General features: G+C 39.6%; 1 protein-coding gene across 3 annotated transcripts in view; it reads left to right on the top strand.

Moving 5' to 3' along the window:
* NAALADL2 (N-acetylated alpha-linked acidic dipeptidase like 2) overlaps positions 1 to 24,507 on the top strand; it is a 503,786-nt gene that overhangs the window by 264,819 nt on the left and 214,460 nt on the right. For all 3 annotated transcript variants that reach the window (XM_074591744.1, XM_074591745.1, XM_074591747.1), the window contains one exon: positions 4,487 to 4,757. In XM_074591744.1, coding sequence (XP_074447845.1) covers positions 4,487 to 4,757 — 271 coding nt within the window. The remainder of the gene's footprint in view (positions 1 to 4,486; positions 4,758 to 24,507) is intronic.

The following is a 24,507-nucleotide window of genomic DNA, read 5'->3' as shown; positions in this document are numbered from 1 at the left end:
CTGCCGCGTCTTGGCTCTTAATGGACTGAGACGAGTTCTAAAATCCTCAACGTGTGTAAACATACTTAAAACTCAGCCTGGACGAAGTTTGTGGGTAGGAAGAGAGACATATGCATGCAAGTCTATAAATATAATAAGCCCATATGATGCGTTTCTTGCGTTATCTTTTGATTATCTGCTACCGGCTACTGTTGGAAATGGCATATTAGGCGAGATAACGCCATGATCTGATGTAGCTTTACAAAAAAATATTGTCGTTGCGACTCTCAAAATTTGAAAACAACTAGTCAGCTGAAAAATTGGCCCATAAAAATTCCCAAATTGTATGTGTTCTTAGTTCTTACCTAAAATTCCAGTAATTGCTTTAGCAACAATTCTATTGAACTGGAGTAAAACGGAGAGTAAAAATTTACAGTCAAAATTTGGGAATAAGGAAATTAGGTAAAATTCTAACTCCGCAAAACTGGACTTGAAATTAATTATTTTTTTTTTTAATAGGCCATGAAGCGTAGGCCATTTCCCATTCTCATTGCAGTACAGACATTAAATATTTGAAGAAAAAAACCCCAAACAAACCACCCTTAAGCTCCTCATATTTGAGGGAAAATATTATCCCTGTAGATTTTTAAGGTTAAATCTGTAGAACCCCACTGCAGTTTTAGATTTGTTTTGGGGGTGGGTTGTAGCAGTTTGATAGGATTGTCCAATAAGGAATTGTGTCATACAGTTAAATTATTCCATCCTTTCATTGTTAGAGTGACCTATTGTAATTTTTCAGTATCCTCTGAGCTGTGTTTCGCAGTGTCCCAGTGCGTCACCAGCAATGAGCAGCTGGCTTACGTAGCAATACCTTGTTCTGGTCTTCAGCAAACTGTGTTGAAAAAAGTCCTGTTCTAGCAGATGACTTTCCATTGAGCTGCTTCAGTTCCATGTTCCCCATGGCTACCAATTTGAAAATTAAATGTCTGTATTTTGTGTGTGTGTTTGTGTTCATTTGTCTTTTATAATCATCAGTTAAAGATTGGTCTTTGGAAGCTGCTTTATTACGGATGTATCTTTGTCTTATTTCAAATTATTTTCCTAGTTTTAGAACTACGAACCTGAAGAAGTTGTGGTCTGCTGCCCTTTGCTGGCCAGGACGTTGAGCTGGTCAGGCAGCAAAACACGACTTAGACTTCTAGGTTACACATAAAATGTAAGAATGCGTCTTCATAAACATTTTCTTGATCTTGTTATCATATCAAAATGGGAAAACTTTTCCTTATTCAAGTGAAGTAGGGTATGTTTTCTGAGTTTTAAGTGCAATTTTATCTGTGTTTTTTAGTTTAGGAACCAAGCAGATTTGAGATGGAGCAAAATACCCATGAAACAAGTTTATGTGCTGTTCCTGATGTACGTTAGTTCAATTTCTGATCTATATTAGAAAGTAAAGGCAAGTAACTTGCGGAAAGCTCTTTGAGAGCCATCCGATAAAGTCACAGTATTATTCAGACTCTTATTGTTATATTTATTAATGTTGATTCTCACTTGAGACCAAATCTTAAGTCTGTGGCGGCTCCACTGCAATAAATTATGCAGATTTACAGCAACTGAGATGTGCCCGTGAACTTTGTGTTTATTCCCATTGACTGAACCTGAACAAGTAGCTGAGCAAAGTATCTTTTTAATATGAGTAAGGGAATAAAAAATTTGGCTGACGTTATTAAAGGCAGCATTGTGAATGGAAATTGGCAATCGCGTTGCTATCGATTCCTACTGAGAATGCAGCCACTTGCAAAAGTGAGAAACACAATCAGCCCGAGGGCCTGTGTCTTTCCACCATTTAAATCTTACAACTGTGGATCTCGGTGCCCTGGAAGTTTTAGGAAGTGAGTTAATGGGCAATTTGTAGAGAAGGACTCTGAAGTACATGTGAAGTGTTGGGATTTTTCCAGGACAACCTGCCAAACTTTGCACTTTTATGATTTTGATAGGGTTTAGGAACTGCTATTTTTACGTGATGTACTTATTATCCAACTAGTATGTAATAAAAATAATGAGTCAATTTACCTCTGACTTTTAAGTCCACGCAGTCAGCAGAATTATATCAAAGACAAGTGCAATTCAGTGATTGCAAGAAATCTGCAAAAAAACCCCTTGGTGATGACATTCATAAGGTTTATCAGAGTAGTCTAATATGTGCTGATATATTGTAATATAACGTGTGGTCATAATGTGCAATTTGATTTTAACATGCTGTAAAGACGTTATGGAGTAAATAGTGAGTGTGCTCATTTCTTTAACTGAATCAGGTTGTCACAAAAGTTTGCAAGACATGCTTATTTAATTATGATGTGGAAAGTAACTATACTTCTATTACTAAGGGAGCAATTTGCTTATTGTGTTTTCTTCTTTTAATGTTTAATTCCTTTTATTGAAACTGAATACTTCTTGTTGCAATGTGCCATAACCTTATTGGCCTGGGATAAGTTTCTTCAATTATTTATTCTATTAATGTTTCTATCACCTGAGGGAAATGCAGATACTGTGTTAATGATTGTGTTAATCAAGCAACTTTCTGCATTTCTGCAGTGCCCAAGTTTATGTCATTACATTAGCAGGCACAGGAGATGAAATTGGAAACTTGTAATATACTACAGATTGGATTAACTTGTCTGGTTTGTGTAGACTGCTTGAAGACTTATTTTAGGTCATTTAAAAAGATTAAATCTGTAAGACGGTTATTCCTCCTGACAGGGTCTCTGAAGTCCTCAACATAAGTCCGGTGTTCTTGTAAAGATACTGAACTTTGTACGCGAGTCACCTTGCCGTCGCAGTGTGGCCTGGGATACAACATCTTTCTTTAAACAGAGATTTTTTGCATATTTTTTGAATCCTTTGGATGTTGGAATATTTATTTCACCCATATAATGTGAGGATGGGCATTAGACGTTTGAATGTAGTATACCATTTTTCAGCCGTTTCTAGGCTATAATAGGTGTTATAACTTCACTGTTTGCCTTTTTAAGGTTTTGCTGTTATCTAGGCAGTAAATATTCTTTTTTTTTAAAGGTCTGTTGGGGTGGAGAAGGGAGTCTTTATGTTTGCTTTCTGTCATAAGCTTTGCTTGGTGGAGTTCTCCCTGGGGTTAGTGCAGACACCGATGGGAGCACCGAGGACGGGCACCTTCCGCCTGCGGCGTCGCAGCTGGGTTCCGAGTGACGGGGGTGCCTGCCAACCACTTGGTGGGATTCTCAAATACCTATCGCTTGCAATAATGGTTTTAAAATGACTATGTGTTATTCAGCCATGGCTTTTGATGTGTGCAAGCCAGCCAGGGTATTTTTTTAAGGTTCTGCTAAGGGCCCTAAAGCATCTGAATATAATTGGCCTTTTTGCGAAGAGAAGGTTGTGAACAAGAGTTTTCAGGCGGTGTCAGTATCTCTGTGCTTGGAAGTCAGTACCTCTGTGATCCTTAGTCTTGTTTCTCAGTCCTGACAGCTTCACAGACACACAAAAAAAAAAAAAAAAAAAAAAAAAAAATCGAAAAAAGAAAATCCTCACAAAATACAGCAAATATTCCATGAGTTTTTTGTACTGCATTTGGATAGTGCTTTTTATTTGGATAACGGTGCTTTTCATTTCTGCCCTGCTTTGCTTACGTAAATGCTTGCCTACCTAACTTGTCCCTTCAGCATGTCTGTCCTCTAAAGTTATCTTCAAAATACTCTACATCTCGTGTCGTTTGGCATTTGCTGGGAGGAGGGTGGTCTTTCAGTGCCGTCGCCATTTTCATCCTATGGCCCATCTGGTCGCAGGTGTTGAACTGTGGCACAAACCCAGTGATACAAGCTCAGACCAACCCATCGGAGGGCTCCATTGGCACATCAGGTAGATGCTGCCAACATAATTTCCAGGCTCATGTCGTATGCTTGCCAAGCTGTTGGCTCAGGTACTCCTTCAGTGCAGGGAGGAGACCTGAGGAAAACTCTCTGACAGCAGTATATTTTGGGGAACGGTTTCATTCTGTTTAGCAAATTTGCTTTACTTGATGAATTTACGCCAAACGTATAATTACTACTAATTTTCAGCATTGTGCACTCCCTGAAGTCGCTGAAATGTTACTTCAGATTGCGTACTTCATATTCAACGGCTGGTTAAATTGATGCTCTATCAGAAACTTGATCAGCACCAGAGAGGTGAATTTTCAAGCATTTACTGTGATAATTTCTGCAGGATTCTTTATGTTCTGATTGGATATGTTTCCTATAAACATTTTTTGCCCTTATTTTATTTCCCGGGAAGCAGTTGCTTTTGTCTCACGTTTGGTAAGAAATTGTTTGGAAAAAAAGAAAAAAAGGGTGATTATTTTTTATTTCCCCCCCTCCCTGCATGTTTGATGATACATTGTGAATAAAATTATGGGCTGATGCATATTAAGGTAGAAGTGTCTTGGTGGGAGATAAACTAAAACTGTCCTTACTTGTGTTTTTTTTTATTTTCCCAGAGATTTGTTACAGTTCCCTAGAGAAGATGATGTAGACATTGCAATGAAACTTCTGCTTCAGTGGACTTCCCAAGGCCTCGAAGATGTCCGGCTGGTAAATTACTCTGTTTTGCTTGACCTACCGGGCTCTTCTTCAAACACAGTAACTCTGAAAAACGGCGGTGAATGCTTTTATCCTAGTGGACAACAGTGCAGCAGAGAGACCAAAACGCTTCATAGCCAAGACCTCCTGTACTCGTACGCAGCTTACTCTGCCAAAGGAACTCTTGAGGTAATATAACCGTTTGTCTCTGTCATTTGTGGTGGAATAGAGTTAGAAAACATCGGCTTTCGTTGAACTTGGCTGGTAAAGTACACATGGTGAACTGTCTAACCTTAAAATAAACATATTTAGGTAAAATATGATGTGGCCAGTCTCAATTCAAACTTAAAAATCAGTCAGACGGGAACACTTCATATGAGTTTATTTTTTTTGAAGTATCTGAGTTTATAAATCAGCATCTCTTGCTTGGGTGTAGAAATATGAAAGCTGTGTTTACAGCTGCATTTTCTCCTTGTTGATGTATAAGTGCTACTAGTTTGAGGGATGCCTGTAGGAAGGGTAAGCGGAGCTTTTCTGCAGCGAGACCTGCAGGAGTGCTGGGCTGACACCTGGAGCTCCTGAATTATGGTCGTGGATCTCGCATACTTTCTTCTGTGACAGCTCAGTTGGCACATCTGCTCTGTTTCCTCTTGAAAACCCCAATTTGTATTTTTATCTTACTGTAGCTTTTGTTAGGAAGTTTTGTCAGCGAAAAGATCCAGCCTGTTGGGATTTGTTACTTGCCAAGTGAAATAAGATCTTGGATTATCTTGTTTTATCCTCTTTACTGTCATCACCGGCTGCCATCCTGTATTTGCTTTCCAGATATATTGGGGGTGCACTGAGGGGTCATCATTTCTGTTTGCTTTCCTAGCTGAGGTAGTATAAATCTCAATACGTATTTCTGAAATATAAAAATTGCATTTTCACTGCTGTTTTCTTTCTCCTTTTTAAAATATTGTGTGTTACTTCCAATGATGCAGAGGTTTTCCCATCTTGGTTTCTTTATCGTTTTAGCAGTATTGGTTTGTTTTCATCACTTCAAACACTAATAGAATCTACAGGAACAGTTTGCAGATGGCTTTGGGTCTGGAGGATACCTCTTAAAAATCCCTTTATACTTTGTGAATATCTTGGTATTTATAGCTTATCAGTTACTGTTTCTAACAGTAAAATGCAACTGTAGTGTATTTTCCTTTTGTGACTGTTTGCCCATAATGTTGTTGATAACATGTGGAAATCTTGTAATGAGTCAAAATTGGGAAAGTTGCGTGATGCTAACTAACTCATTTCATGGACTATTAATTTAATTTCAAATTTCGGACTGTAGGAAATATGAGGGTTGCTAGAAAGTCAGATCCTTAAGTTTCTCACCCTGAAGTCCACGCGTTTCAACTTCTCTTTCTTAAAAGCATTGTAGCTTTTTAGTCCAAGGGGGGATTTCTTCCAGAGAGGAGAAGGGAGGGAGTTCTTGTTTCCTTTGGGAGAGACACTTCTCTCCGTCTCCTGTGTTTTGTGTACCTTACATGCTGCTTTCCATATTGGGTCTCACGGTCATTATCTCCATACGGCCTCTGTTCAGGGCTCCATCAACCCAGCAACTTCAGGTTAAATTTTGTTGTTGAGAAGTGAAATGAAGTAGGTGAGGGTAGGTCCTAACCTGCATGATGTAGGCTTTAACTTTTCCATGGGCAAGTAAAAAGAACTAATGAATGGGTTTGGCTTCTCACATTTATCCCTTAAAAACTCAATGTATGATATTATTTTCTCATTGTAGCTTAATAAGAGTAACTGTAATGAGAGAAAAGTGTGATTGTGGCCTTTGAGATTTATTTCATGAAAATAAATGTGTTGCTAACAAATTCATCAGATGAAAGGAAGTCAAATGTTCCGGGAAGAATCATTGATGTTATTAGCAGCAACACGTATACCACTTGCAGTTATATTTCCGAGCAGTTTTAGCTATGATTGAGCTCTGCAGCAATGAGGACCCCACGCACCGTATGTACTCATCACTAGGGCTGTACCTTGGCTTTGGCAAAGCTCAAAGCTTGTGCTTGAGCCGAAGAATGACTTTCTGTGCACAATTTTACAGGTGGATCTTTGAGATACCTACCGTCCTCTCAAAACTTCAGATGTTTTCTTTGATTCTTTGAATAGTCCACCCAAATTGTCTTAGATCTACAGTTTTGCCTAAAAGGGAAATTTCCTTTTTTGTTTAGGCTATGGGTAAATCGGTAGTGATCTAACCTCCCCCACTTTCAATCCTACACAGCAATCTCTACTATTTAGACTAATGGAAGTAGAAAAACTTTAAATGAGAAGTAGCAGGTGGTGGCTGTTGCTGTGTTCAGCCGTCAGAGGGTGACTTGATTGCTTGTAGTGGAACTAAAAGTTGCATATTTTGAATATCTTACCGTGGGTTGTGATTGTAAAATCATGAGGTTTTCCTGCAGAAAGGTATTCTTGTAACAGCTACTCATAATCTGAATAATTTTCTTTCAAATGTGACACATCCTTAGTAGAAAATTTCTATTGTGTGTCACATAATCAGGTTGAATTGCTAATATTGCTTCAGTACTGCTGCTTCATTGTATCTCATTTGTATATTTGATTTGCTGGAAGTTCAAGCAAATAAAACCATTAAGTTACTGCAGTCTGGCTACCAGCGGAGCTACAGCTCTACTTTCGTGTTGACAAGGTTATTTGTAGAATAGCGAGACTCATTTTCTTTGACCACCTGTCATGTCCATTCATCACATGGCCATTGTATATGAGCTGTCCAATTTGTGCTTTCTGGTAACAGTCTAAACAGCATTTGTGAGTTAAAATCTGAGCATTTGTGATCTGAAATCTACTTCAGAAACCTACTTAGTGCCATTGTGATGGATGGTGCACTTTACTACTTCTCTATAATTCATCAGGCCCTGAAAAGGTGACACTGTTTATCCATCGCGGTGACAAGCAGGGCAGCCTACAGTTCTGGAGAGAACTGTCTAGTTGGTTTTGAAATAGATATTGGAGCAGTTATGTAAATAATACATTGTAGACTAGGTCAGTCTCAGGAAAAAATGACATACGTGAGACATATTTTTATTAAAACTTAAATATCAGCTACCTTTTTATAGAGTTTAAACTTTTTGTCTGCTTGATGAAAACCGGAAAGCCAGTCTGGCCAGCAGAGCACATGCATAAAGGGAAATTACATTGCATCAAATGCATGCGTTAAAGCAGAACGTGTTGTCTAGCCAGTCTCCGAGTGAGTGTAGTGGGATGAATCTGAATGTGCTGCTCCCTGCCTTCGTGGCGCGGGGTGGTCCGAGAGCTGTCACCGGTGGAGGGACGAGCTGGGGAGCCGTCAGCGAGAGGAGGTGTGTGTGAACCCCCCGAGACCCAGCGTCCTCCTTTCAGCACGGCGTTGGTAAGTGGTGTCAGCGTGGGCGCATATTGTAGCCCATCTGTTAACGCACACGGCGGTGATCCCCCGAGTGCAGCCAGGTGTAAGCGAGGGCACGTCCTGGCTGGAAGCGTGGCAGGGGCTGGTGGTGCTCATGTCACCTGGGCGGTTGGTTTAAAGCAGGGTCTCCGAGGTCAGCGCAGGAAGAACCAAGCGTTCAGTTTTGGTGTCGCAGTGTTCGTCTGCTCTGTTCCCTTGTTCTTTAGCAACCATAAAGAGAAAAATCTTAGCAGATGTAATGGTTGGTGCGTTGGGACAGCATTCAAGGATGGCCTAATTAAAGCAAAATGAAGATTGTATTTACTTTGTATTCCCTGATTCTCTGCAGTTCTGCTTGTGTGACCTGATGTTTTCTCACCTTCCTTTCACCTTAAATTTATTCGCTCTCTGCTTTATGGAAGTGTTAAGGAACTTTTCACAATCCTAAATCTGCTTTAATACTCTAAACAGAGATACTTAGTGTCCTCTGTTATGTGGCACTGCCTCATAGTGGCATTGTCTCCAGTACCCTCTTCTTCCTCTTCAGGAATAACTGGCTCCTGAATGTTCCAAATCCCCGTTGGTTCCTTTGCTGTTCCTCCACCTTTTCCTATATATTCTTTTCATTCAGGAACCAGGGGAGGGTGCAAGAACAGCACAAGTACTGGCATGTTCTTGAAATGGGAATGCATATGCGGGCAGGGATTTGATGGCTTCGTGGACAGAAATGAATTATCCCCGTCTCCGAGGTAGTTCTCCCAACACCTGACCACGTGTCCTTTGTACTTTGACCCCTCCTCTGTCGCTGTTCTCTGACTGCTTGGACTCCTCTGCTACATAACCTCACTTCCCTGCCTTCGTCCGTGTTCCCTGACTGATTCTACCCATTTCTCTGTTCAAAGTGTCTGCTGATTTTAGACGTTTGTACTCCCAACTCAGCCAGTGATATCTTTGATTAGTTTTGGAAGGGCTGCAGGGAGCAGTCAAGTGAGAATGCCGACTGTTTGCCTCTATCTACAACATGCAGAAGAGATTCTCTACATCTGTTGATGGCATATCAGCCTGCTCCGGTTCATTTGTTTTGGTGACATTTTCTCAGCTAAATGAGAACCCACCGCAGAGATTAATGCAACCTGAAGCAATACAAGAAGTACAAACCCATCTGTTAGGCTCACTCAGGGATCTTCCCACCATTCTTCAATCTTGGCAAGATGGGAATACGGGAAGCGTGACTCAGATTGCTGTCAGATCCTCTTTCACAAGGAAGGGGGCTGGCTCACTTCTTAGCAGATACCCCATTTTCTTATGGCTGTGCTGAGATGTCTCGTCTACCCATCCAGCCTCTTCTTTCCCTGGTCCTTCACTCTGCAGGAAGATGGGGTTTTTCAGCCTGGAGAAGAGAAGGCCCTGGGGAGACCTTTGAGCCCCTTCCAGTCCCCAAAGGGGTCCTACAGGAGAGATGGGGAGGGACTCTTGAGCAGGGAGTGTAGCGATAGGGCAAGGGGTAGTGGTTTCAAACTGAAAGAGGGGAGATTTAGATGAGATATTAGGAAGAAATTTTTTCACTGTGAGGGTGGTGAGCCCCTGGCCCAGGTTGCCCAGAGAAGCTGTGGCTGCCCCATCCCTGGAGGGGTTCAAGGCCAGGCTGGACGGGGCTTGGAGCAACCTGGGCTGGTGGGAGGTGTCCCTGCCCAGGGCAGGGGGTGGCACTGGATGGTCTTTAAGGTCCCTTCCCACCCAAACCATTCTGTGATTCTATGAAGATGGAAGTCTTCCTCTCCTCTACCACCTGTTCCTCTAATCTTTCCCACTCCTTGCAGGCTCCCCACTTGTCTGCCCTACTGTCCCCTCCCCTCTCCGCTGGGTCTTTACAGTCCTGCAGCACGGACTCCTTGCAGTACTTGCAGCTCTCTATATTTCTAGCTCTGCACCAAAAGTTACGGGTCCCCCTGGAGGGACAATGTGTGGGGAAATCCTTGACCCAACAGCTTTCTTTCATTTGGTTCGGTTTCATTGTGCTGGAAATGTGATTAGCGCACCCTTATTATCTTTTATCTTCACTCTAGCTAATCAGCGGTAATTGCCTTAACAATATTTCTGAATTAAGATTGGTGTCAGCGGGTTGGTTTTAGAAAATTTTAAAATCTTCCCAGGTTATTTTTATCCCTAGGCAAAATTGCCAAAGGAGCCTTCTGCAGCATGCTCGCTCGCACACGTTGGATTCCAAAGGCAGAGAGTGCATATAATTCAGATTAAATAATCACAGCATCTCACCCTAAATCTTTCCGTCATTTTTAATGGCACATTAGTGCAAAATATCAAGCTAGAGGGAATCTTGATACATGTGTGCATTTAATTCTTTTAGGCACGCCAATTTAGTTCATTATTATCTTTATTAACATTTTCTAAAATTCCTTCTCTGAAGATACGTGTACTAGCTAAAATGAATCCCTAGCAACTGAAATCAGTTTGCAGATGGTTAGGGCTATAGGTTGAATAACACATACACACAAATGAGAAGAATCATGCGATTTTTGTAACATTTAGACATTTTAGAGGAGCTTTATTTATCTTTTATTTATAGAAGAGTTTCTCAGAAACCTCTTCCACAAATAATCATAATTTAGACCACTGCTCTGCATACCAAGTAGGCACAGCAAATTTTCAAGACAATCTCACTAAGAATATGGATTTTAGAATAGACTTGACCTTTAAACAGAAAACAACATTCAACATTAGCTACAGCATAGCTGCCACTCCGTTATAATTACATAGAGAAAGCTGTGAAATGCAATGTGAAGGTTATAGAATTTAAAATTGCAGTCAAGGACTACGAAAACGATCATTGAAGAGATGTCCTGCAGAACCTCCTGTCAGTGTTCCGGCACATATCGCATAACCATTCGTAAATAAAGTTGTACGGTTCCTTACAAATAATAGTAGTTCATCATGCACAAAAGCCTGGTTAATTTTGCTGCAAGATTTTTCTGTCATCAAAGGGCAGGGTTTCAAAGATGCAAACGGCTTCTGCAGCAAAACCTTTTGCTGTTTTAGAATTGCCAGTCAATACTGTACTAACTGTACTAATATTTTAATAATTAAATATTAGTAATGACATTTTAGTAATAACGTCATTGATAATAAATGAGGTGGTTTTTTTCAAATGCACAGAAAGCAAAAGGTGAGGCATCCTGGTATCTGCGGATCTAACAGAGCGCTGAGCGCTTCCACGCCATTGCGCGTAATCAGCTAAAGGCATTTTTCAGCAAGGCCTGTAAAATATTTGAAAGGGAGCAATGTTGAACCATAAACGTCATTCATATTCCAATTGCATGGGAAAAACTGGAGGGTGCAAACATTGAGGACTTGGGAAATGGACTTGGGGCTTTATTTAGATTTCAGTGCAAGTAAAATTCCTACTGAAATGAATGGGAATTACATCATTTTTAACCAGAGTTGAATTCTGTCTGTTAGTAGCCACTGTGAGAGAATGCAAGTGGAAGTAACTTCTGTAAATGCATGGATATATTTTTCTCTTCAATTATTTTATTGTATAATTCAGACCTGGCAAGTTGCAATCACCTGTGCGGTTCAGTCGATACCTACCCAGTTACTCTTCTTTTATGCACGCTTTTTGTAATGGTATTTGGTGCAAACCTGAATACAAAGGTACCTTAAGTCAAGGGGAAATGTTTCTGCCAAATACAAGGCACATTTTGCTTAGGTAGTGCTATGTTATTGGCTCCCTGTAATTTCTTTTACATCTTCTTGGTAAATTTGAGCCTACCAACAACATACCTGTGTTTTTTCTATTTAAGTTTGCAAAACCAGTGTCCTCTGTGGAGGAGGAATTCCAAGCAAAAAGCTGCTGTTAGCTCTTTAGTTTGGGTTTTAGGGATCTTTTTCTTTTAAATTTCTCCAGTATTTTGCAGGTTTAAAACTGCCTTGAGAGAATCTTACCTGCACTAAAAACAAAAGCAAAAATTTCCTCCGACAGAGAGACTATAAAGCAAATATTATCAGCTTTTTAAAAATTGCTAGGATGAGAAAAACAACAAAAGAAACAACTGCAACTGATATAATGAGAACAATAACAAAAAAGTTTGGTATTTATATAATACTCAATCCTTGTCCCTAAAACTTTTATATAACTTCATTGTTTAAAACAATGTAGTTTCACACATAGAATATAAAGAACTGTTTAAAATGCTACTCAGCTTTCTGATAGTTATGAGTGACCATAAAATACAATAGTGATTAAACTATTGCTTGTTCTCATTTTTTAGTTTATTTTTGAGGAAGAGGGACAAGAACTAAAACTTTTTAAGGAACATTAGCAGTACAAAAGCTTCTGTAGTTGGAGGCAGATGACGCCTGTACGTCCTGTACCTGGACCATGGCCGTGAGATTCTGACCCTGCTGGTACCAGGCATCACTCGGTCATCCGTGAGAGTATGGGTTAGAAACTAGGAATAGAATTAGGAAAATACATTTGGGGGAAGAAAAAAAAAAAAAAAGGAAGGAAGAACAAATCACTTTTATGACATAGTGCACTTGATTATTTTTGAAAGTAGAGAAAAAGCCTAAATAACGGTGGTGTCTCTTGTGAATTAGAGCTGGCAGCTGAAAAAAAGCAGGAGCCAACTATTTTTAATCTTTGATGCAGCGTGATAAATCTTATCATTTGAAGCTGCAGGAGTTTTCTCTATCTACCAATATAACTTTTACAGTCAATATTTGACAACATTTTTTTGAATCTTAAAAATTTTTTTCTTCTAATATAACAATATCAGCTTATTGAATGCTTTTCTACAGGACTCTTTTTTTCCTCATTGTTAAAATCTTTTTAATATTTTGAAATTAAAGTAACATTGAAAAATCCAAAACAAGTCTGAAGATTTCCTGGCTGTGTTAAGAAGTGCTACTATGAAGTCCAAATACAATCTTCTAAAATGACCACTTTGAAAGAGTGTAAATAAGTTCTTACTAGAAAAGAAAAGTACGTGACAGGTTTTGAATGTGATCTGAACTAGTTGAGGCTAACGCTGCCATGATATGAATAATTTGGTAAGGACAGATTTTAACGGCTTGTCTGACTTCTTTGTTGAAGAATTTTGGTGTAAAAGAGCAAAGGATGAACCTCTCTAGAGACTGCTTTGAGGACTGCTATAAACCTGGACACGGAGCCTTCATAGTAAGAAAGACCAAAAAGTGAAGAAGGCCTCTCTGAGAAAACCCTTTGAAGCAAATGTCCTTTGAAAGCCTTTCAGAGCAGGATGAAAAACTCTGCAGCTGTGATACAGCTAGTTGAAAAAGAAAAATAAAAATACAAGAACTGAATTCTTAAAAATGTAAAGAAGAATAAAATAAATATATTTTAAAAAGACGTGGTTACTAACCATAGGTAAGGCTGAATTTGGTATCCAGGTGCGGTTGCCAGAAGTGCATTGGGTGCGTATGTGAACTGTCAAAATGCCAGCGCCTGTTCTCTCGCTGGACTAAAAGGTCCTGAGAAAAACCTTTTGTTTAGATTTTTACTTTTAAGCTGGTTGGAAACACAGCACTTCTGACTGTGCCCACCAGTTACAATCCCAGGAAAGAACTATCTTTATAAATAATAAATAAATAAATAAAATCAGTGCAAACTAAACAAAGCTGAATTCTAGCTTTTTCTAGAATTAGGCATTCCGTGTTTTTTCTGTCTAATATGCTGTGTGTTCCGCTAAATACAAATAAATCTCATGTCTAACACCTCATGTAATGAATATTAGTTACTGTGTTTATCTCATTCATTAAAAGGGCCTTAATGTGAATTAGCCATGAGATACATCAGTTCTATTCTCATAATTATTTATTAAGTTCCTGCGCTCTGCGGTTCAAAGAGAAGGTGACTAATCAATCACCAGCTTGTGACGGGCCCAAGAGTAGGTGTGTGTGAGAAAGGAGATGCTTCAAGGAATTTATCTTCCTTCCGCTGAATTATGTTGCCGTATAGAGTTAGTCTTGTCTCCTGGAAGATTCACAGCTTGGCACCGGTGGCTTTGAGGGGCAGACAGAGGTGAATGAGGGTAGCAGAGGTCTGGCAGTGGCTTCCACTACTAGAGAGCAAAGCTGCTTAGACATGCAAGAGAGCTCCTGCTGCGGTGTCATCCGGGAGAGGTGTTCCTGCCGCCGCAGGTCACTGCTTGCCAGGCACGGTCTTTACTTGGGGAGTATTTTAGAGGATGAAGTAGTATGAAAAGCTAGAAACTACGTTACTGCAAAAGAATCACTATATCATTCTTCTAGCCAAAATTTTTATTCTGAATTTTTTTTTTCGTGTCTTTGTCCATGTTGTCCTTTCATCCATAAAACTTTGACATCTTAAGGCTAAAAGAAAATATTCCACTCATGTAATGAAACAAACTAAAAGTCTAGAATGAGAAATCGTATCAGCATGGGCAGTGTTGGGCTCTGGATCCGATGGGTAACACTGACTCTTTCGGCTCAGGTCTTTCCCTGATGAGTTTATGGCTGCTGTCTTGATGCCTATAAAGTTGCTCTGCCTGAAATAAACTTTCATAATTTTTAACTTTTCTCTGCAGACAATGAAAATAATTTCTTCGCAATATATAGTGTTTGTAAAGCGGGGACCAAAAATGTAAAAACAAATGAAGACGTATGGAGGGAGCCTCTTCAGTAGATGATACAACTAGTGAATATTTTTAATGATGAGCGTTGTGCATTCTTTGTCTTGTCTGTTGAATTTAGTCTCTTGTGTTTGTTGAAATTCAGGAAAGGGACCGTTTGAAGGTGGACCGTTAAGGAAATTTCTGGTCGGATCAGAACGGATGAGAGCGCATACTGTCTTCCCTGATGCTAGTTTCGTTGTTGGTTGTTCAGCACCCCGGGGAGGAGAGGTTGTAACGAGGGAAGAGACAGAATTGAGTGCAGACTCCTGTAGTAACTGACAGTTCTGTAATAATGTCCCTAACTGCTTTTGTTGAAAACTGTACCATAAAGTACTATTGCTACGATAATTCTGAGCACTTCTCTACTGCTGTAAGGAGGCTGACCTGGATTTCAGGCTGTGTGGGAGATGAGGGAAGCTCTGTTCAGGTCCAGTCCCAGAGCTCTGGCCGAACTGCAGTGATGGAGAAGCTTTTGCATTATCGGTGAAATCAGCTGTATCGTGTCAGAGGTCAGATTACTCCTTCTTCCCCATCAAGTTGTCCAGATTCTGGTATCCTTTCAGGCTTTGCTGTACATTTTAGATAATGTCAATATTTTTCCGTCTTTCCTTTTGAGATACAGTTTAAGGAGTGGCGCTGTACAAGGTGAACAGTTCCTTGGGCCCTTTTATAAAAAAGAAACAGTTTCAGTCTTTTGTACGGATCTCCAGGTTTTTCCATTCCTGCTGAGAGTACAGGAACCAAGTTCACAAATTCTTTGTGGTGTTCCTGCCAACACTTAGCAGAGACAAATGATCACAATTTTAAATTTGAATGTGCAGTTTGGCACAATTCAGGAAAACCAGCACCCTAACCTTTGGAAGGACTTAGGAGAAAGGCGAGCTACTGATAATGCTATAGCAAGGACAGCTGGCAGGGCCCTATCCTGAACTTCCATTCAATCCGTGCTGTTCTTCATAAAAATAAAATATTTTGAATGTTTGTTATTTTTGAAAGAAAAGATAAATGGTGCTGCCGTATAGAAACTTTTAGATGACTAAGCGGTGCACAATACAGTATCACAATTAATGACCAAATGGCAATTCCAAAATATCATGGGCATTTTTAAAAACAAAATTTGAAAGTCTGGAACAACGAAGAACTGGGTTTTCTTCCTGGTATGATTTTACCTGAACCACACGCTGCATGTCTTTTGTAAGATAAGTCCTTTTTCTGTAATGTTAGGTGATGGAAAAATGCAAATATGTACTTGTTTAATCACATAGAACTGTGCTGTTCGTACATACAGCCTTCTTTATCTTTGTCTTGCTCAATCATTTGGGCCACTTGAATTCATTCTTGCTCTAGTATATTCCCTATTTTCATTCGTGTCCTTTCATTCAAACGTATTTGTAATTTTAGAATGTATTTTCCCCCAGTCCTTTTTCTGAAGAGGTAATTCAGAGACCTGTACATCTGCGTAACGACTTAAAATGAGAGAATTCACATCAGATTGGAAAGACGTCGTTTTCCTTTTCACAACTGGTTGTTTGCTTCTCCGGGTTTGAGAAAATGCCGCTGTGCCCTCAGGTTTGTGTTCACAGCACTGTGTGGTTGGGCATCTCGCTGGTGGTGTTCAAGTGCGTGATGTTTGGCCAAGCAAGGGCTATGAGCACTCTGTGAAAGGGCATTTATTATACTCTGGAAAATAGTGTTCTCACTGACATTTCTGCAAGTTCAAGTGTTCTCTCGATGCAGTGGGTGACCTCCTCTTGTACATGCGCGTGATAATCTGCATCTTTGAGGTTGATGGCCATTTTATCTTTCTGTATTTATGTACTTGAATAACAACAACTTTTTTTTTTATGTGTTCGCATAGCAAGCGTGCATAGAAATACAGCCAGCCTACGTATTTCAGTACATTGTGCATGCACTAGTATGAGAGTTGATGTGGAAACAGGCTTCTCATCCCATGAAAATAGTATTGTTTCAAAATGTGTTTAAAATTGTGGCAAAAATTAGAAACCTGGAAGTTATAAGGCTATTTTCTAGGTATTTCTGTTTTAACACAGCCAGACTAACTCTATAAATGAAGCAGTTGAACTAAGTTGAAACTCTACTCTCTAGGAAATTAAGATATCAAATGTATTATAGCTATAATGAAATATTTCCATTTTATTTCGAAAGAATCAAAAGCACTTCCATGTGACATTTCAGTTGACGCGCATTCTGTCTTTGAGAGACAATGTTTGCGTTTGCAGGACGTTGTTCTTACGGCCTGTGGTTTCAGACAGGAGATTGCTTTCCTTCTCTGGATGCGTAGGTGCAAACTGCTGTTTCACTGGTTTTCACGTTGAGCCTTTGAACGGCTTTTTCCATTCTCCTGCCCAGCTGAGATGGAGAGATGGATCCTTCCCTACAATTGCTGGCAGTTTCTGCTGCAGCCTGCAGAACCGATTCGTGTATAAAGTGCTTCCAGGCACCTTCTGTAAGGTACAGGCAGCCTCTCTAAAGACTTAATGGCTGTAGCTGCTATAGGAGGGAATGCCTGGGTTTGATTCAATACGTGATGAAAAGGCCGTTGAAGGAGGACAGTCTGCACCTCCAGATGTTTTGCTTTCGTTCCTCCGTGTCACTGCAGTCCCGCATTGAGAATTTGTTGAGTTCTGACACAGTGGGACAGGATTCTGACATAAAGCCATTTCAGTGAAAATTTCCGAGCCAGGTTTAAATCCCACCATTATCATTTACTGTGTACATACGTAGCTTATGATTTGTTTTTTAAGATGTCACAGTACAGCTGAACGGTTGTGTTTGTTTTGTTTAGTTTATCCTCAGTCTGTAATTTGTAAATGTATATTTGCATGAATAATTACCCCGAGTGAGCTAAAGGAAGTAGGCTGGCAAATACAGAGTGCTCATTCTGCTTAGGAAAGGGTGATCAATGTGACTTTATGCTTTAGAGACTAATGCTACTAAATATCTTTGCAAGTAACTCTTACAAAGAGGAGGATATAAATAATACTAAACGCACATAGAAGAATCATTAGAATTTAAAGTTTTGTCACTAGTGAGCTTTGTGAGATGACAAATAATCAGCATCACTTAACGAAAGTTTAAAATAATAAAATTTCTGATAGGATTTTTGGCCTCAAATTGGTATCGTGTCCTTTAGTGTTTTATAATTAAAATGACATTCTTAGAGGCTTTAAAATAAATAAACATCAATTTAATATGGCTGAAGAGAAGAATGTTTCATTTCAGAATACCTGACAAACTAGATTTGCATTTACATCTAATTGGAAAAGATGAAAAAACTAGGTTTGTTGATTGGATATCTCACTGAATATCATGGAGTTATACTCAAATATTAGTTTTGCCTTCTGCTTAAGGGAAACTGGAAGAACGTGATTGGGGACAGAGAGGGAGGGAAGTATGAATGAACTAAAAGAGGGAAAAATAAAGTTGAAAATAGATATAAAAGGAGGAGTCAGCGGGATGAGTGTTATCAACAGGGAACTGAGCCATGTCAGCCGAGATTTATCTGGGGCTCTGTAACCATAAAACACAGAAGAGGTTCTTTTCTGTAGGCTATAAAAAGGCTTCGATCTTAATTCAGTCTCCCTGGGAGTTTGTAAGGAAAAAACCCCAAACTGCTATAAGCTGTAAAAAGCAAGCAAGGAAACAAGTTAAACCTCAGTTTCTTTCTAAAAAGGATACTGGAGCAGCAAAAGCAACCTGTAGGAGAAGCTTGGGCAGAGCCCTGCCTGGAATGGAGCTGTGTTAGGGGGCAGATGGGGTGGGGGAAAAGACAGGGGTAAAACCTGTCTGGGACTGAATTTGGTCTGCAAGGCCCAACTCCCTCAAACTGAGGTTAAGGGACATCTTTTTAAATTCTTTTTCTTTGGTACAACTTACAGTTCTAGCTGCCATTGTAATGCAATTATATGTAGTAGAAGCCGGGCACAAAGAATCCTTTTTGACTGTAAGCCAACACCGCGAGTCATGTTGAATTATTCTGGAATTTTGTTGTATGAGTAGGAATATTGAAGTGAAAAAAGAAAACCCCTGTAGAATAGGTGCTAACAACCACGAAGAAAAAAGTGTCATGAATCTGTTTGAAGAGGAGTGTTTGTAGGTAAAAACCACTAGTGATTTACTGACCAGTTAGTTTTTTAGTGACCCCACACACTCCTATCTTGCTATGTGGAGCAATATCCAGGTTCTGTGATTTAAATCTGCCCAGACATTGTTGGTCGGGTGCATCTCTTAATATTGTAATGGGGCAAAATCAGCTTCAGTTAATCCAGAGCTGTAATGATTTGCTTTTTTGGGCTCAGACAGCGTGTTCAAATCCACATGGCACAAATCATCTCTTTTTGGCTGGCCTCAGACGGTTGCTTGGAAATACATAAGGTTATTATTTTTCAAGGCATAAGATTATTTTTCTTGTTCCAGTTTTCTAATAAGACATAAGAAGAAGCTCAAGGATAGGGAATCCTGTGCTACTAGAAATAGAGTCTGACTAAGTAGAGTCCACATTTGGCCAAGAAGGTAGGGGAATTTCCTTTCAGGTATTACAGTTTAGACATTCATTCACAGGAAATCACAGAGGCATTTCCGTGTAATTACCCCAAATTTATCCACAAGATTTCTCAGACATTTCGGGAATGGCCAAGTGTCATAGGACACACAAAACACTGTAAGTAATATTTGCTACCAGAAGACAGCGTGCTTGGATTTTGAGGCCTGCCACAAGGCCCTACACCAAATTTTTCATAAAGAAATTAGAAAGTGGAAAGCTCACCAGGGGATTTCAAAGATAGTGTTATTTTGAAATTGTTGTGAGCAATGGAGTAGGATGTTAGCATGAAAACTGAGTTCTAAAGAAAGGAGTTTTTGTTTTAGAGCAATAGCAGCTCTAAAAGAAATTATTCTTTCATGGGAAGAAACCCCCAAGAACTCTTCTCTTAAAAACTACTCTCAAATTCTTTCCTGCTTTGTTTCTGTCTTGTGTCTGACTTGTCTTTATTTAACTAAATGTTGAATTATACCCTTGGTCATGCGTTCTCAGGTCTTTTCCTCCTCTGATAATGCTGAGCCTAGCAACATTGAACAAAATAAAACTTACTGCACTTGCACTTGGCTTCAGCGTGTCCTAACCACGAAGGAACAGACTGACTGATCCCACGCATTCCGGGTGCCGTGACTGTAGAAGAAATCAATAGTTGGGCACGTTACTTTCTTAGTTGAACCTTCAGCACTCTATTTGAACTAGAGGCAGCCTTCGGATGCGTGCCACAAAAGACCAGGCTGGACGGGGCTTGGAGCAACCTGGTCTAGTGGGAGGTGGCCCTGCCCAGGGCAGGGGGTTGGAACTAGCTGATCCTTAAGGTCCCTTCCAACCCAAACCATTCTGTGATTCTGTGAAGACCTACAAACACAGAAGGTGTCTGTCTCTGTCCCTCTTCTTGTCTGGAACCAAGTGAAGGACAAAGTTTGAAAGATAACTGTGAATATTAGTATGTCTGTAGAAATACAGTAAGTATATGAAGGATGGCTGTGGCTGTTGATTTTGTCTCTGGTGTGCTTGGCAGGACAGGGAAGGAGGGTTGGGTGATGGCAATCCCAGGGAGACAGCTGTGGGGCCCTGATTACCAGAGGGATGCATTTGGCTGAAAGAGTAGCAGCAGCTCCTGTCAGAAAGCGTAGCAGGGTTTACACCAACACATGATTTGGCATTCTTGGGCGCCACTCCGTTATCTCCCCTTTTCTTTCTTCCTTTTCTCTAATTTTAGAGAAGAGCTGGCTTTATGTTTGCGGCTTTCTCCGCGTTTGTTGATGTCCAGCTTTGATCTACAGCCAGCTTGAGTTTACTTTTATGCTCTGCTGAATGCTGCCTTCAGCCTCAATTTCAGAGCTGTGCAAATAAATTATAGTGAAGTGTTTAATTAAAGTTAGCCTCACGTCCCGATTGCAGACTGCCGTCTTCTCAGATACAATTTGCAAATATATTTTCGAGTTTTTACTTAAGGCAGGATGACTAGTTGAAGGTTATTTACTTGTGATTGATCATGCATTGAATGTTTCTGTTCCCTTTTTTGCGTGAACAACCTGAAAATAGTAGCTGAATGTTGAAGGAGACATAAAGGGCATTGACTTGAATGAAAGAAGCGGATGTAGTAATCCTGAACAGTCGTGGAACAGAGGGGTTGATATTTCTAGAATTACATATGTGCATTCTGGAGAAATTGTCTTAATTCTAAGGAATAAGCAATCCTAAATATATCGTATACATAGCATTCAATATTGAGTTTTTTTCAAGACTTGGAGTTTCTTTAGGTCATCCATTTCTGCCACTGGTGGGTAGGTCAGACCTGTCAGGAACACGAGTTTGACTGTGCTGCTGAACACTTTCACAGCCGCAGCGTCTACGGTCCTGACCTCACGAATAGTTTGTGTAGAAGCTGCTCATTAATATGAGTCAACAGGTTGGTGTTTGATAAAACATACCCATAATTTGAGGTTACTGAACTGTGGCACTAACAACAGGTAACATTAAGAGGAGACGATTTTTCACCACAGCCGTTCTAAATGCTACTTTTGGTTTTGGCATAAGTTTACCCCTTTTAGATAAGATTTCTTTGAGATTACTCACTACTGAGCTTAATGTATTCTCTTAAGAAATAATAGTAAAATTATTTGCTTGGGTATGGTGCTTTTCCACCCTGGGATTCCCAGCCTTGGTAGCTAGAGCAGATGCTCTAAGAGCTACCTTCTTATCTGCACTGACTCCGTCTGCACTTTGGTGGTTGTGAGAAACATCCCTTCCTGGCTGTACTGCCTTTGAGTTTGGGGTTTTCTTGCCTGTGGGTTTTTCCCTTCATCTTTTTCCTGCCTTGTGTGTCGCTGGAAAATCAGCCACCATCGGGCTCTTAGCCGGTGTATCGGATGCAGATGTATAATGCCGTATTAAATTCCTTTCCTCATACAAATCAACTGAATGATAACAATGTAATATGACAAATATATTTCCATTATTATTTTTGATCTGTTTAACTTATCTTTTTTTTTTTTAAATTGCCTCAGCATTTGCAAGGAAAGGAAAGTTTTAAAATAGTATTCAGCATCTTCAAGACCCCAGCTGCTGCCTACTTCATACAGTTATTAATACTTTTCCAAGACCTGTCTTACACTTTTCATCCATGACTGAATGAAATATGCTGCTTTATTCTCTTTCATTTTGGAGATAAGTAGAACAAATTGCAAAAAGATCCTTGATTGTGTCAATTGTGGCATTTTCAGAGTGCTTGTTTTTTCTGGTTTGGGGGGGATTTTATCATAGTTTTTAAGATAGAGTGTTTACAACTCATTGAGCATCATCTTGGGACTTAGAAACTAATAATAAGTCTAACATAAAATAATTACTTCTTCTAAAAATGTTTGTTTTATTACCTACCCCTACTTCATTTCATGCATGGGGGAATACTACTGAACTCCATGTTGCACATTGCAATTTGTTCCTAAATAGTCGTATCTTTCAAACAGCATAGCGTGAAACAATTCGAAGAGCAAGTACCTGATTCAAATGGCTAAAACAACTCATTCTTTAGCAGTTTCCCAGTTTCAGGGTAAGAGGATTTACCCTTTTCTATCTGAACCCAGTACACAAATGCTCTTTTTCAGCATCTGATAAAAGGATGAGTTCTCTTTTGGTTTTGAACAGAAGTATCCTACCAAAGGAAAGTAGTTTATCAAATAGGGGGCGTTGGGGGTGGGGAATTTTGCTTTTTTAAAATTTGGAATGTGTAAAATGAGGATTATGTCATGTAAGCATTTCTAAAAAATAAAAAAGAAGGAATAGAAAAATTAATCTTTATTCATTTTTGGAGCTGTTAGGAACGTTGTGACTAAAAGAGCACCGTGCAATATAAATAGACTGTTGACTTCTCAGTGGATTATTGAGAGGGTAGCACTCTTTGAATTCAACAGGATTCTTTAACATTATTTTAAAGGTGTATTTTTTCAATATTTCTTATTTTATCCTAGAAGTGTAGGGTCCAATTAGTTGAGCCCCAGTGTATTAAATAAAAACAAACCTGACTAAGCTAGTGTTGCTGTACTACATTTGACGAGACGTTGTTATTAAGCAGGGCAAAATATTTTGCTTTTTATTACAAATTTTACTAAGGTATTCAAGTGTAGAAGAAAGGAAGGAGCAGGAATAATTTTTAAAATAATTTTTAGAATTTAATGTTTCGCTATTAGTTTCTGGATTGTACTGCCAAAACGTTACGACTTTGTTCTAAACTCCTCCAGTGGGTTATTGACTCTGGGAGAGGAGGAGCCATGTGTAGTTTTACTCGAGAAGATTTTTTTTTTCCTTTTTTTTTTTTTTGTCATTTTAACCAAAGTTAGATCTGAGATTAGCCATGCAAACTTCCAGCTGCTAGGCTAGGTGTGATGTTACCAGGATGTGATAACGTACTTTGGTAGACGCATGCGATATTTTTACCCACAGTTCCTAAAAAGGTAAAATTAAGGGTCAGAGATTTGCGATGAGAAGAGACCCACTTCGAAGTTACAGTGAAATGTAAGTGTGCAAGTGCCCCTACGGTTGGACAGTAACAAGAGGCTTAGGTCATACTTATTTTTAGGCGAGTGCAAAAAGGAGAGACTTCTAATATATTGAGCTTTGACACATCCTTCATGTGGAAGATGTGCAATGAAAGCAGAGGTAACTCTTTGTTAGATTACACCCAGCTGCTTTTTCATTATTAACGACTTCTTACATGTACTCTCAATGTATGAAGGTATTTAATAGCTTTGGCGTTGGGGCTTACTTTTAACATTTGGAGCAAAGAACGTGGTTTGCAGAGTGTTTGGGGCAGCAGGGAGTCAAATTCTGGTTCTCACATAATTAAAAAATGAGCTGTGCCTTTGTAGGGCCTTTTATTCAGCTCGTTGTTGAGCTCGTATGTTGCCTGGGAAAGACTGGTGAGTAGCTCTTGAAGATGCAGTTTGCATCCATAAATTAACTAAGAAACATCCAAGGGCAGTTGCTAAATGCATTAATAATTGTGCAAACATGTAGTTATGTTGTTGACGGAGCGGCGGATAGCACCCTGGAGGAGCAGCTAGCAGAAACGATGGGAAGAGAAGCAGCACATGAATGTAGATGGGCAGGGATGGCATTTTCACGCAGGCGTACTGTAGAAGCAAATGGTTCGATACTTCGTTATGTTATATCTTTGTGTATTGATTTTGCCTCGGGAAAATTCAGTGTAGTTTCTCTCACGCAAATGATGAAAGCTCTGATTTTTGGTTTGCTTGAGGGTAAGTGGGAAAGATATTGGGTCCAAAGGAATTAGATTAGAGGTCTCCCCAGAAATCAGCCTAGATATAGCCTCTCAAGCCATAGGACTTTTGATACTCTAATATTGCGCAGAAGTGTATCCATTGACATGTCTGTAGGTACAAATAAAAATAAAGCTGAGATCTACAGAATGAGGTAAAATTTGTGTGAACTTCAAGGAAGTACAGTGGTTAATACCCTTTCCTCGTTTGAGGTGATCTCTTCATGACCAGGGGCATCAGATTAGGTAAAATGTAAAATAGCTTCTGTTAGTATAAATCTTCTTCACTTGATTTGATCATACTTCTCACGTATGATGGTCACATAGGAAAAAAATTTGTATTGGATTTCAGCCTGTAGTCACCATTTGAATTTTCTTACAAAATAGTTTTCAAGTTCTTTAAATATTAAAACCCCCACATATTTCAGAAGACACTGTATGAGGTGCAAGATTTTCTGTTCCTACGTTTCAGTATTTGGTGTTAAATCTGATGTTTC

This window comes from Larus michahellis, chromosome 6 (assembly GCF_964199755.1).
Source record: "Larus michahellis chromosome 6, bLarMic1.1, whole genome shotgun sequence".
Lineage (NCBI taxonomy): Eukaryota > Metazoa > Chordata > Aves > Charadriiformes > Laridae > Larus > Larus michahellis.
Note: the sequence above shows the minus strand (reverse complement) of the source record. Positions and strands in the feature narration are given on the sequence as shown.